At 39.9% G+C, this 15278-nt stretch overlaps 1 protein-coding gene across 5 annotated transcripts in view; it reads left to right on the top strand.

The window, feature by feature from the left end:
• The first annotated feature begins 261 nt into the window (after positions 1 to 261).
• The window catches only part of LOC147176413 (ELKS/Rab6-interacting/CAST family member 1-like), a 37388-nt gene continuing 22371 nt past the window's right edge, over positions 262 to 15278 (top strand). For 3 of the 5 annotated variants that reach the window (XR_015094583.1, XM_086073464.1, XM_086073462.1), the window contains exons 1-5: positions 263 to 604; positions 4163 to 4941; positions 6777 to 6965; positions 11125 to 11416; positions 12338 to 12465. Coding sequence is in view for 3 of the 5 variants with exons in the window: in XM_086073464.1 (XP_085929590.1) it covers positions 4393 to 4941; positions 6777 to 6965; positions 11125 to 11416; positions 12338 to 12465 (1158 nt within the window). In the remaining 2 variants the exon portion in view is untranslated. Of the gene's footprint in view, positions 605 to 4008; positions 4099 to 4162; positions 4942 to 6776; positions 6966 to 11124; positions 11417 to 12337; positions 12466 to 15278 lie in introns of all 5 variants that reach the window. The other 2 variants (XM_086073463.1, XR_015094582.1) reach the window with 2 other exon arrangements.

Genomic DNA, 15278 nt, shown 5'->3' with positions numbered 1-15278 from the left:
GGTACAGTACAGGTCAGGACAAATTTTCGAGCTCATAATAATGAACTGCAATCACACTTCCTTGTGTTTATATGAGTTAATATGTGTTTGAAATACTATTAGCAAGGGCAGGGTTTACAAAAGTCAGCCTTACCCTGGCTAGGGGGCTGCGTGGCTTTTTTGGTCTCAGTCAGTGAGTGTTTGTACCTAATGATGTGGCCGTCTCCTTCTCGTGACCGCGCAATTGAAACAGAAGCGTGGCGAGCATCGAGTGTTGGGAACGCGCATCGAAGGCTTGCTGACGTCACTGGCTGGCTCTCGTGAGCTGCTGGCAAAAAAAGATGGCAAAATCTGATTGACAACTGTCGAGCTACGAGCATCTGAAACCCAGTCATTTTGCTATCGAATGACTATTATGTAATTGTTTAGGGAAGCGCAGCAGATTTTGGATGCTAACAGGCGACAAAAAAAGCTAGTTTATCGCAGAGGTTTTCACCACTGGCTGGCTATTGTGTTTGCAGCGAAGGGGGAAAAAAAGAAGAAGAGAGCTTCTGCTGGCTTGACCACGTACGTGGAAGACACTAGCCTTCATACAAATTTGAACGTGTACCGACGGGAATGACAGGTATGTAAAACCCTTCAATGACAAACCAGCGACTGTAATTAATACATATAAAGCTGCTTCGGAAAATGGTTCGATTATATGGGTGTCTCCACTCTCCACAGCGGACCCGTGTTCGTCGGTGTCGTTTGGGATTGTGCAAAATGTACCGTTCTGCTTTTGACAATTTGGTCGTGTGTTACCTTGGGCTAAAGAACGCTATCTGCAGACTAGTGTTCGTGTCTTTATCTATTTATGCATGGTGGAGTTTTTTTTCCTTCCGCCCCATGTGGACAATTCCCCTTTTTCCTTCCTTCCTTCCTTCCTTCCTCCCTTTGGTAGTTTACACGTAAACGTCAGCACATCACATTTTGCCCTCATAGCTTATTGTTATACATTGCGAGTTTTTAACACACACAACCATAAGGTTTTGCAATGGTTTGTTGTTCAAGATAGGGAAATGTTTCATATTCAAGAGGGTTAACCGTCACCGTTAGCCGGTAGATTGAGAAACATTAGCCGCTAGCAAGGCCACGCAGGCTGAGGAGTTACGTGGTGGGGATTTAGGTAACAAATAGACAGTTAGCAAATTCTCTCTTACCCGTCTGGAGGAAGGAGATCATGATGATAACGAATATAAAAGGTCAAGTTTGTTGTTACTTAAACATGCATTTTGGCCTTTTCTTGATTGGAGTAAGAACTTGTCACACCCTAACAACACTGGAGGTTTGGTTCATTTTTAGGACTTTGCGTGGATGTTTGTTAGGAAAAACATAAAATAGCCTAAATTGCACGGCCTGGACATAGAACTGCACCTGAGGGTTTCAAGAGATGCATTTAAGTGAGCATTTATAGCAGGGGTGATGATACGTTTGCTTTAAAAACAAAACAAAACAACAACAGTTTTGGTTGTCCTAAAAGTCAGGATGCGCCTTCCTTTTTTTCTATTTCGTTTCAGGTATCAGATACTGGACCCTCATGGGGCCCTGAGCATTTGACAGTTTAGGGTTTACAATTTTTGAAAGCATATAATTTCCTTCTGGCCTTCTGACATTAGAGCAGTGTGGCAAAATTGCTGCATGATTTGAAGTTTTTCAGTCCCCCATTGCAGTCTTGCTCTTGCGGCATAACTCTATGGCTGTCACCTTGCTCCAATGTGTAGTACAATTTTCTACAAAAATGAGAGGCTTCAAGCAGAAGAATATGATGCTCAACAACCAAGTCCGTACGTGTAAAGCTTTGTTCAAAGCATCCGCTGAATTGAGATTTTTGTTGGTGTGTAGTTCCAGTGCAGAGTTCTCGATAGACCTCACCTGGCGTTGTGTGAACGCCTGCTATAAGAGTTCAGTGTTTTCATCAGTGGTGGTAGTAGTAGACTGTTGCGTAGATTGTCAAGCATAGCTTCTGGTTAAAGAAACTTGGTAAAGATAGTGTACATTTTTAGGGATGTAATGATACATCGAATATTTTATATCGATTTACACTGCTTAAAATATGCATCGATGTAAAAAATAAAAGTATTGATTCACAACGCCATGATAACTGTTATGCCTTACACAGTTTTTAGTCAGACTTTTTTTTGGGGGGGGGGACACGTTTTGTGGATATTTGGTATTGTTCTTAGTAGCAGCGTCTTTGTAGATGCCAGTAAAAACTTGGTTATGTCTTTGTAAGTAATCAACTGAATATTTCAAGTTTTGTAAGTGACTCCTCATTTACCTAATGACGCAATTTATCGTCTGTGTTTTTATGGCCTGTGGCAGCTGTATCAGATGAATTACACTTGTGGTGAAATATGTGTTGCTGATGTAGTCTCTTATTAGTCCAGTAACTAATAACTAACTTGGACTAATTGTTACATTTGTTGAACAGTTATCTTATTTGGTCTTTGTGAAGGAACAAAACAAAAGAATCCGCACGAATCCTCAACAAAGCTTCTGGAGCTTCAGTCTTCATACTATCTGTCTCGCCGCACAAAGCTGGCAACGTGTTGTGAGGGCAGAATATTAACCTTAACAACAAAACACTGATAACAACCTAACCTAGACGAATGGACGCTGCAATTAATTCTGTTCTCGCAGAATTACTGACTATTTTCTTGTTGAATGTTTAGCGAGAGGTGCTTCATGCATTTTTTAAAAATATGTTCTATGTGGCTCCACTAAGTGAAACACAGCATTCTGTTTAATATTTCGCTTATAGAATTTATGTAAAAATGTGTGCTGGTGTGATGGACTGAGGAAGTTGGTAGTACTAGCACCAAGTGAAATTGGATGACTTTCCAGTGGTTGGGAATCACTGGTACAGGAAATGGACTATATGTACCTAATAGTGGTGCAACGAATCACAAAAGTCACGGATCGGATCAGATCACGGATTTGAGCCACTAATTGGATCGTTTTTTGGATCAGCAAGAAAGAAAGAAAAAAGAAAAGGGAGTGCTTTGTCTTAATTTATTTTGTAAAATGCTTTTCCCCATTAAAACAAATCAATTCAAAATGTCTAATACAGTATAGCCGTTTAAGATTTTGTGTCTTCATTTATTTTGTAAAACACTTTTTCCCATTAAATTGACTCAAAAAATCAATTCAAAATGTCTAATATAGCCGTTTAGGATTTAGTAACACAACTTTTATTGAAATATGAGGCAGAAACATTCTCATTTTATACATGGTCCATGTTTAAAATAAGGTACTGAGGGCTTAAACTTGTGTTCCTACAATCTAAATGGCGATGTTTGCCATTTTGAGTAAAATGTTTTTCTTTTTTAATGGGCAAAAGTGTTTTTATAAAATAAATGAAGACAAAGTTCTATTTAGCTTTTTATTTTATATTTTATTTTTAATAATGAAAATACCTCAAAGTGTAATTTAAGGCCCATTCCCTTCCTTTATACATGAAGAGTGAATTACAAAGTAGCCTTGGTCCAGAATATTGAAAAATAATTCAAGTAAGCCAGTTACCAGCTGTCAAATTCATTTACAGCTACCAGCCAGGCGCCTGTAGGTATTGCTAACAGCTAGCTGCATGCTAGCAAGTAGGCACTTACGTCGGAGACTTCTGCCGTATTATACAATGACGGCGTAATTAATTAGCGGTTTCTTAGCGTCTTAAATTTGCGATTGAATATGAGTTCAGGATAGCGTTGTGTTGACTGGTCGCAACTATAATGTCAATCAAAACTACGAACGTCTAAAAGGGAAGTCAAGCTACCATCATGCCACGACGTGGGCCACTTTCAAAGTAAATGTCTACCAAGGCTATTTGCATTGCCATCAATGTAAACAAACTTTATTTTTAAGTTAGCTTGAAGCGGTGTGTTACGTTGAGTATGTTTCAGCTTCCTTGACATGTCTAAATGGTGTCCACTGTGAATGCTCACTTTGTTGTTTTTTTCCCCCCCCTACCAACCAATCCGCGGATCGTAGGCGATCCGAACCGTGGGGCCTGATCCGAACCGACCACGGATCAACACTGATCCGTTGCACCACTAGCACCGAATGATGTGACTGGCGAGTGTACGTGCAATCACAATGTATTCCAAATTTCAATTTACATGAAAGGACTCTTCATTCTTTGCAGATCAACATCACATTTAGCATCGGCGGATGCGTTGGTTCCTGTTGGAAGCGGGATTTCTGCATATGCCGCCTGTCAGTGAAAGTGGAGAGACTTCTTCCATCATGAACATTGTGCCTTCTGCCTCCTGTTGAGCAACCACTGACACAAGCACAAATCAGTGTAATCATTTGCACACATCTGAGGCTACCAACCCTACTTTTGCTGCTAGATTTGAGTCTTCTGTTCAAAATATGTATGGTAGCGCCCGCTCGGTTGGCAGAGGGGATGCCAACCATAGTGGAGGCAGAGATGCAGGTGGGGGTAGTAATCAGGGATCGGGTCGCTCCCCTCGTCTCCCTCGCTCCCCTCGCATGGGCCACCGTCGCACTAACAGCACCGGGGGCAGCGGAGGAGGTCCCGGAGGTGCAGGGGGCAAGACGCTGTCTATGGAGAACATCCAGTCCCTCAATGCAGCATATGCCACCTCGGGACCCATGTACCTGAGTGACAATGAGGTGGCCGTGGGGGAGCACCTCCCCAAAAGTGCAGGCGGAGTCATGACCACCATGGGGCGGCAGCGGGTGACCTACGGATCAAGGAGCGGCGGCAGCAGCGGCGGGGTGGCCGCGAGCACGCCCAACATCTCCACCTCGGTGCCTTCAAGCACGGTATTGCCTGCTGGCCTGATGGCGGGCGATGCTTTGGCTTTTGGGGACCACCACATGGCGTCCACTGTACCCCATTCTTTAAGGCAAGCGAGGGATAACACCATACTTGACCTTCAGGCCCAACTCAAAGAGGTATTTCTCTCCTCCTGTCTCTGGGTGACACTGCCTTGATTGAAAATAGGGAAAATTGGTTCTTCTATTACGGGGGTTCTCGATTCACAATGGTCCCAACTTGATAGGGCTGAAATCACTACAAAAGGATGTCAGTAAAAACATTAACTAATTTGCTCCCAAAAACGTATAAATGCATTCTAGTTTAAATAGTACCATGCTCCCAAAGACATACCTATACGTTTTTTTATGCTAGAGCATACAGAAGGCTTTGATGCAGCCTCTTAATTGAAGAGAATGTGTGAAGCAATGGTAGTTATTACACAAATGGCCAGCAGGTGGCAACCGAGTATAAGAGATCAGCCAGGGCCATGTTGCAACAAGCTCTTTCCCCTACTGTTTTAAAGCAGATTTGTGAATAATGATGAAACTTAGCTATATTCTAATGCTAATTGCTGCAAAACGGAAACAAATTGGAGTATACTTTTTTTCCTGATGAAAGAAGAGACTCTAATCTTTCTTTTGGTAGGTTCCATGTTTTTATAGCAATAGAATACAATATTCTGTGGGTCTTGCAAAATCAGTCAAAATCCTGTAAAACAGCCGGGGTTGTTTCCGTGAAAATGGCTGGGAATGAGTTAATAAAGTTAGCAATAAAAATAAATTAAATTCCCATTCTACTACAACTCTGCTTTAATGAGAAATAAAAATGTTATGGTACTACAGAAGTGTTTGTTTTATATTTGAGTAAGACTTGAGTAAGATAAAGACTTTTTACGGCATAAATAACACTGCCAAGACTTGCATGAAACTTCTAATGTAAATACTGTGGTTTCCATCCACCCATTTTTATTTGAATTTTCAAGAAAGGCAAAAATAAAACTGAATGGAAACGATAGAAATCCGAAAAAGGGCCCAAAATTTGAAAGAAAAGTTTTTGCGCTTGGAGTGCGTGGAATTTGAAGCGTATCGAATAAAGGAAAATGTGAATTTTGGCAATGGAAACAGGTTTTGCGAATAAACGCTGATGAGTAGTCACAGCGCAATGGCGGACGATAAAGTAAGGTATGTTTGGGGGGATGTCGAAACAGAAATTTTTGGGGAATTAATTAAAGAAGCAAATATTAATGCAATTTTAGATGAAATACAGCAAAGAAACGGTAGCCTACGGTATATCAAAAATTACCAAAGAAAACTCATACGACGTCATCGCACGGCGCAGTTGCTTCCTGGTCTTCTTCTTTTAAATTACTGGTGATCCCATCTCTATGGTGTATACCGCCACCTACAGCGGCGGAGTCCCCTCTCAATATTTACAAAAGAAGAACAGATGGAAACGGGTATAAGTCGTATGTCCGTTTTGCACATTTTTAGTAAATTTGCTTAAAAAAGTCGAAACAATTGGATGGAAACCTCACTAATGGCATTTTGACCACACATAAAGGGTAAATAAATCCGGATTGTACAAACTTGTTAAGTCTTTGTATGATCAGATTCGAAAGCACTCATCGGTGTAAGAGAGTGGGTAATGCCACGTAGCAGCGTCGCCGAGTTAATAAAAGCACTCCTGACACTGTGATGCAATGGTAATATCATCCAACCTGTCCACCTCGTGTATGTATATCATGTCCTTTTCAAAGTTAGTGTCAATGCTCTTGGGCAGAAAGTTGATGGATAAATGCTAGTTTTATCATTCCTCGTTATTGTAGTCCATTAACGCGGCACTGCTACTTTCCTGCCACGGGGGGAATGATCAGAGAAATAGTCACGTGACGTCCGGTTCTCTATTGTAATCAGAGCACCTCTTGTAAATACAATTTATGACACATCTTCTTGCATTTTTCTCTGTGTCTTAGGTTCTGCGGGAAAATGAATTGTTGCGGCGGGAAGTGGAAGTAAAAGAAAGTAAGCTGAGCTCATCCATGAATTCCATCAAGACATTTTGGAGCCCAGAGTTAAAAAAGGAGCGAGCACTCCGCAAAGACGAGGTGTCGAAGATCTCTGTGTGGAAGGAACAGTACCGCGTGATTCAAGACGAAGTTCAGGTGAGTTTTCCTACATTGCTTACTTAGACCGTGGGTATCAAACAAATTTTCATCAAAAGCCATATTGTAATTATGGTTTCCTTTAGAGGGCAGTTATGACTGTGAAAATAATGTAAATATATAATATGGCTGAAATGATTAATCAAAACTCCAAAATAGAAAAAAGTAAGATCTCTGCCTGGTAGCTTTTCAGGGACCATGCTTCTACATGGATTAATGTTACTGTGGTTGCAAGCGCTACTGGGTGAAGAAATAAATTGGCACAGTGGTAAAGAGTCGGGAAATGATAGAGAATGTCGAAAGTTTGGGATTATTTTCACTTATGAAAGATGATAAAGTGCAATGTGTCTCCAGCAAAGCAACATCATCACCAGCACGAGGTAATGTATTGATGTTAGCTAATTTATTTAATATAGCCTACCACCGCGAGTTAGAGAACATATTGCATTGTCCACACAAGTGGTGAAGGATAGACACAGCTGCTAACGCACATTCTGTTGAAGAAATATGATGCTTTATTAAAGAAATATGAACAAAATAAACTGGTCAAAAGTACATTCATATGCTGGTGTCTATGGCCACGAATGACGCTCATTGACTCAATACACAGCCTGGCTAACGCTTAGCTAGTCAACAGCTAGCTGCTAACATTAGCTAACAACAGCCAATTCCACTCACATTTGATGTTCATTTATTGTTGTTTAATAAGGCAAAATCCATATTTACCTATTTGATTGGATAATCGGTAGAACAATCCATTGTAAAAATATTCATCGAATGTATCATCACACCATCACATTATTACATACACACAATTGCCCCAGAATTTCATTGTTGTTGCATATATTTTTAGCAAGAAATTGAAATGCCAAATCATGAAAAATAATCAAACAAATAGTGTAAATACTAATGTTCCATTTATGTTAAAAAGGGATTTTTTAAAATAAAAAAATTACTTCTAATATTGTAAGTAGTGTAGAGATTTTGAAAACTGTTTTGTTTGTTTGTTTATTGAACATATAAACCAGCAACAGAAATACTGCAGTTAAAATAAAAATATTTAAAAGAAAAGTATTTTTTTTGTTTTTACATACATAATCATCATTCAGCACAACTTACATGTTCAAAAGGGAGAAGGAAGAAGTTATTTAAACTTATCGAGTCCTACCCCCTTACAAGAGAAAAAAACCCACAAACTTACACATAAACAGCTGAACTTATACGTGCATAAATATGCAAACAATATTGTACATTTAGTTGATAAGCAAACATTTTCACAGATATATAAATCAGTACAAAGGCTTACATATACATTTTTAATTGCACTCTATTTTCTACATTTGTACTGACTTATACCTGATTTAAATATTGTTGCTGTATTTTGTTTTTATACATACTTTTAAACACAACCAGTGATTCACACCTTTTCAGGTTAATTTCAAAATTATTCCACAAATTTACACCTATAATTGTAACTTAATATTTTATTCTTGTTTTGAATTTTTTATATACACTTATACCCCTCAAATCACAGTCACTGTCTCTGATTTCAAACAGCTTCTGAATATTGTGGCAAAGTAGGTTGTTGTGTACCTTGTAATTTTTTTTTGCAAATTTAAACTCAACTAGATCAGAAAATGTTATTGTGTTTAACTTGATAAATAGTGAATTTGTTGATTCTGTATATTTTGATCGGTTAATAATTATTATTGCTCTTTTTTGTAATTTGAAAAGAGGGTATTAGTTTTTTAAGCATTTTGCCAGGTTTCAGGCAGGTTTTTAAAAAAAAGTATCGTATAGAGCAATATTCTCCTGCTTAACGAATAAAATTGGTTGCAAGTCTAATGCCTGCTTTATTTTCTCTGTTTATCATTAAAAATGCTATACTATGCTCTCGAAAGAGTTAACGTTTGTCTCTGAACCTACAGTATGATTGTTGAGTGAGCCAAGAGGAATTGAAACGAGGCAACCTTCTTTGCTGCGCTGGGATCCTTAGTGAAAGGGCAGATCTCTATAATTTGCCCCCACTGAGTTGCAGAATCACTGTGGACTAATTACAGTAATGCCCAAGCAGTTGTGGGCTAATCAGTGGGTGTTGTAATTTAAAGTTGTCTGCTTTCACATGTTGGCCTCCCACGCTGGCACACACACACACACACCTCCAAGGCGTTTTCTTTGGGGTTTTTTTAAAATCACGACTGTTGTCTATTGTCGCTGTTTGTTTACTTTTGTGGTTTATCTTAAATCCATGTGCTTTCTTAAGCATCTTTTATCTTTTGTTTTGTTTTATTGTGTCTGGGTGACTCAGAAAACCAGTCTGTACTGACGAGGCACCATCAGCGCAGTGCTATCGGCTCCCGGCGCGGATGGCTCCCGAGTGCTGATGGCGCTGTTCTGCTCACAGTTTGCATAGCTGCATGCATGCTTAAAGTTGCGTTGATCATGTGTTTGGGATCATGTGACCATTTGCAATGGAGACCTCCAAGCCGGAAGACATATTGCTGTATGTTTTGCTCCTACGCAGAAGCGCTGCTTTCTAATGATATGGTGTAAGCCCTAAATTAGAGCCTCCGAAATATACTCCATAATAGCAGCACACCGTTGGCTCCTGTGCTATGCACATATAGAGCCAATGGCACCTGAGTGCCGAAATTATCAACATGTTTGATACTTAGCACCGAGGCTTTCAGAATTGCAGAGACTTCCTCCCGCACCTCTCAAAATGCTGGTCATACTGTTGAAATCTCTCTTTCTTTTGGTGAATTGTTGAGAAAAATTACGGCACCCAAGTTGGTCTCAGTCTAGATCCCTGTTTGGCAATTGCCTTACCTACAGCACAATAAGAGCTCAGAGTCCAAGTCCAATGTCCCAAACAACAATAATCCAAACTTTCCATAACTCTCTCTGGTTTCCAATTAACGTTTTCACCTGTGGAATGTTCCAAGAAAGTTATTGGAGAGGCTAAAGTTGGACTGTATAGGTGATTACATTAAATTGGACTTGGGGAATGCCCTGTTCGGCCCCAGGGTGTTGGTTAGAACATAATTGTCAGTAGAGTGAAGATGTGGTTTGGAAGTTTTAATCCAGTTGAAGGCACGAGCAGGAAACAGCACAGGCATTACAGTATGTGCAGACAAACATCCAGGGGTACAGGCAAATGGGCACAAGCATTGGTTCCAATGGCAGGTATTGTGTGCTAACTATGGGATTTGTGTGTGTGCAAGGATAAGTCAAGTCAAGTCAAATTTATTTATGTAGCCTTTAATCACAAGAGCTCCGCTTCGCACACCCACAATTGAAAAATATTAATGACATCCCCTGATCTTACCCATAAAGGAAAAACACAATTTAAAAAAATCAGGGAGCAACAATTTACACAATATGTGGTGCCTCCGTGCTATACAATGTTACCTAGAATAGTTAATTTAATGAGTTGAAGCACCGCAAGAACACGCCGTCAGACGCTCCTCCAAAGCAAGCCCGGTTGGTCGATGAAAATCTCCATAGCAACAACTCAGAGGTGGTGGTGATTAATGTGTGAGAAACGACGTGTGGTTAAACAGAAAACAATGCACTGCAGCATGTGAGTGCAAATACCCGACTTTCAATATCACACAAATACTGCAATATTTAACAGTGCACCTATAGTTTGACTAAATACTAAATGGGCAGCAGCACCACTCATTTACAGTATAAAAGTGCATTAAACTAAGCTCTATGTGCCAAATAAGTACAAAACTTGTAAATGAGTGCACTGTTCTGGATTAGACTTCTCTATAGAAGCCAAACATACATTAAAGACCACATTCATATCCACAAGTTGTGTTTAAGACACTTAACTAGATACATAGCGAACTTCCAGGAGGTATCAATCAAATTGGCATCAAAGCTAAATAAGTCACAGAAACAGGAATACAGTACATACAGCGCTGTGGTGCACTGGTGCTCCGATTGATCGGAAAAAATGTGAGGCATTTATAAGACAGACGTAATAGGAAGAATGTAAATAGCACCTCGTTACGAAATTCTGTCCTTTTTATCACCTGTTAGCCTGTTGCGGAAACAGTTATGCCAGTTTAAACAGTATTGTGACAAGCCGAACTGAACCGCTTGACGAAAACATGTTGTTGAACCAGATGCATTTTTTCCCGTTCTGCAGCACCTCCAAATGACCGTGCAGGCACTCCAGGATGAGCTAAGGATCCAGCGGGACCTAAACCAGCTGCTCCAGCAAGACCCCGCCAGCCAAGGCCGGGATCTGGCTCTGGCGTCTGAACCGACTGAGGAGAACTTTAGACGGCTGCATTGCGAGCATGACAGGCAGGCCAAGGAGCTTTTTCTTCTTAGGAAAACTTTGGAGGAGATGGAGCTGAGAATTGACACGCAGAAGCAAACCCTGGGGGCCCGAGACGAATCCATCAAGAAACTCCTGGAGATGTTGCAAAGCAAAGGTCAGTGGGAGCGTGAGAAGCTTTTATTTATTTATTTAATTTTTTTGCACCATGTTAGCTAAGGGTTGTGTATTGTGAAAGAAGCTGATTTCTTACATGCATTGCATATGTATTGGAGATATTTATGGAAGGGAAAGCTCTTGTCAAGTTATTAATCTTGCAGCTTTTATGCCTTCATGGTGTGACACTACGTTGCTGTCTGTCAAAACAGCAAAACGCGTGTGAGTCACATTTGGCAGGCTGGATTTATGGTATTGTAGCTGCAAACAAAACTTTCCTGACACAAATCAGCATTTTGGAGAGCTGACCTATAGAATCACTCTGTAACATTTGTATCTTTTATGTCCGTTTTCTCTTTTTTGCCCGCTTTCAGACATTTGCCTCTTTTAACTTCGATTTTTACTTTTATGTCAGCTTGTATAAAAGGATGATCTGTGTGCAAAATAAAACAACAGTTACGAATGTAACTATGGTTCCATAAGTCTCGAACGGCCGGCAGATGACGGTGCTCAAACAGCACAGAAAATCCCTATGTGCACGCCTACACTCAAGAAAAGAATACATAAAAGGACACGTAGTACATGGTTCCGGTTGACGCAATCCCCATGTATAAGAGGGGATGGGAACCGGAACACGGTCTCTCAGAACCTTCTCGTGCAAAAAACAAACAAACATGAGGGCTCTGAGTGACAAGCAATGCTGGCGGTCAGGGACTCAGAGAACCGTAGTTACATTCGTAACTGTCGTGCAGTGAATCCTGAAAATATTCCCACCTTTTATATTGGTGCATGTATGTTTGAGACTTCTACAATTCATTTAAAACATCATCTGCTTAAATTATACAAAATCTCTCCTCATGTATTAGCAGCTCCTAACCCACAGGATTGCTGTTATGTAACCACGCAATTACAATGTGTTCAGGTCCATCTGCTAAAGCGTCAGAGGAGGATCAAGAGCGCACCAGGAGGCTGGCCGATGCAGAGATGCACCGGCATCACCTGGAAAGTTTACTGGATCAGCGAGACAGAGAGATAACCGTGTTGAGAGAAGTAATGCCATGTTCGACTCTGGGAGTTCGACATTTTTCTTTACTTACACATTTGTTACTGACAATAATACTTTCATACTATCAAAAGTGTGGAATATAGATAATACCTTTCTTACCATTCTCAGTACATTTAATCGACAATCGGTAAACATACATGTTTATCCACTAATGTGTGCCAAACATTCCCTATTAGAGTTATATAAACTACATACCATATTTTTGTGTGTGTGGGTGGGGGGGTCTGGTAAAAAGTCATAAAATCATTTTATTTACATAAGTAACGTGTAGTGGTCCCTGGAGAAGTGGGTAAACTCAGAAAATGACTTCTTTTTTTTAAACTTGTACTTTATTTCTTTGCCTTCTAGAAAAACGCCATTTTAGAAATGGTGGCATGTAAGAAAAACCTGTCATTTATAATTACGCACAATAATAAAATTATCATGAACTAGGAGCAGTTTGTAATGTAAAATGTATTTCTTATGAGGCAAACATGAATAATATGTTATCTACTATCAAATTAAACTACATCATGTAAGTTAGTTAGGGCTAAGTATTATAATACGTTAAGTTTCTCTATACACTATACCAGGGTTTACCAATTCCGGTCCTCGAGGACCGGTGTCCTGCAGGTTTTAGATGTTTCCACCTACCAACACACCTGAAACTAATCTTCAGGATCGTTATCAGGCATGCTGATGAGCTGATCATATCAATCAGCTGTGCTAGTGGGCGGAAACATCTAAAACCTGCAGGACTCCAGATCTCGTGGACCGGAATTGGTAAAACCTCCACTATACAGTATACAATAACTTGGCTAATGTTATTTAGACCTAAATATAAGAGATAATCTCTGGTCTGGGTATTTATTACAGTTTCATTCATTTAACATTACAATCTGAAAGTCATCGTAACCTAGCTAGTGTAGGGTTAAGATGCTAACGTTAGGATAAAGTTACATTTCATAACGTTAACCTAGCCAACACGCAGAGTTGAACAACAATTTATTGGTGACAAAATAATTCTCTGTACAATCATATTGCTAGTAGTTTAAAACAATGAATCATTTGGAAACGACTTTAAATCTTAACCTGTGAATGACGTTTTCATTGAATATACAGTATGTTATGCTCTTTGGATACATCATCATGCCGTCACTCACTGGAAAGAAGTTTTTTAATTTCTGCCTCGCTCACATTTATGATCATCGCGCAGGAGACAGAGTAACCTGTCAATCAACTGGAGTGGCATTGGCACCTTACGTGTTAGCAATAAAGCCCTACTCATTCTCTGATTGGCGCATCATTCCTCATGCCTGTAATTAACCAATAAGGCAGCGAGTAACAGGCCAGCCATTTAGTGACAGCGGAGGGTGGGTCATGGCTGAATGGTGCGCAATCACTGCGCATTAAGGAGGATTTAGAAGTGGGTAGATGCAAAATTGAGGATTTAGAAGAGGAAGATGCAAAACTGACTGAAAAAGAAGTGGGTATACGCTGTTTATCCGCGTATACCCTGGACTACACCACTAGGCCACGCACATTCAGCCAATCACATATGCAACTGACTGGCAGGTGTGTTGTTTGAAGTTGAACTAGCACGGAAATAAAGACACACTAAACTTGTGCTAAACAAGGATACGAGATAAACTTAAAGGTAGAGTCCAAAGGTTTCATTCAGAAATAAACACTAAATAAACACTGGATGTATACACATTAACTCCTTCTCAATCTACACCTCTGGGCTTCTGTTAATGTGTGGTGGTGATTTTGTCCTTTTTTAATTGTTTTTTTACAAACAGAAACGATCAAAACTTTGGACTCTGTCTTTAAAGTATTACTGATTGTCACATCTACCTAAGTGGGGTGAAATTCTTTCTCCGCATTTGACCCATCCCCTGAGGGAGCGGGAAGCAGCAGCAGGATCTGCGCTCGGGAATCATTTGGTGATCTAACCCCCCAATTCCAACCCTTACCTACGGTCATATCGAACATTGAGTTGAGCTAATCTCGTGACGCGATTACTTACTCAATGCAGTTTGTGTATAGCGGCAATCTCTACTGAGCCAAAACAAACGGCTTCACGCAGCATCATGTACAGATAAAACGTTGACACTGTAACACAGCCAGCTTCCAAATGAAAATGGCTTGCTCTCTTTGATGATGTTAAATGGTTGAACAAATATGCCGTTTTTGGGGTTTCCTGAAAAGTGACAATTTCGGAGGTACAAACTTTTGGCTCAACGCCAGTGATATCCAAGTTGTTTAGATATATTTCTCCATTTTCTGATTGAATTGGAGATTGAGTATAATTTTTTTTAAACTCGCTGATTGACCCCAAAATTCAATTTTTATTTATATATATATATATATATATATATATATATATATATATATATATATATACAGTGAATAAACAAGTTAATTAAATAGACACACAATATTGCTCCATCTTTTGATTGAACCGGTCATCTGATATTGTTTTTGTTTTTTTTTAATCTCTCGGCGATCGGTCATCGTCTCCAAAAATCCTGATCATGTAAAGCCTATTAATTGGGTTAAGGCATCTATTTATACATAAAAATATAAATCATTATTTTTGCTGCGCCATGGATATGCTATACAAACATTTATTTGTGCACTTGCTTTGAGGTGAGAGGCGCAGAGCAGGTGTGGGCATACTTATTGCCCCCCGGCTTGGTGCCTGTATGTTGGGTTTTACCCCGGTAGACGAGAGGGTAGCCTCCCTCCGCATTCGGGTGGGGGGGGGCGGGTCCTGACTGTTGTTTGTGCTTATGCACTAAACAGCAGTTCAGAG

This window comes from Leptonotus elevatus, chromosome 4 (assembly GCF_054856555.1).
Source record: "Leptonotus elevatus isolate MCC_2025b chromosome 4, RoL_Lele_1.0, whole genome shotgun sequence".
NCBI classification, from domain to species: Eukaryota; Metazoa; Chordata; class Actinopteri; order Syngnathiformes; family Syngnathidae; genus Leptonotus; species Leptonotus elevatus.
This window is presented reverse-complemented; position numbering and strand designations above follow the sequence as displayed.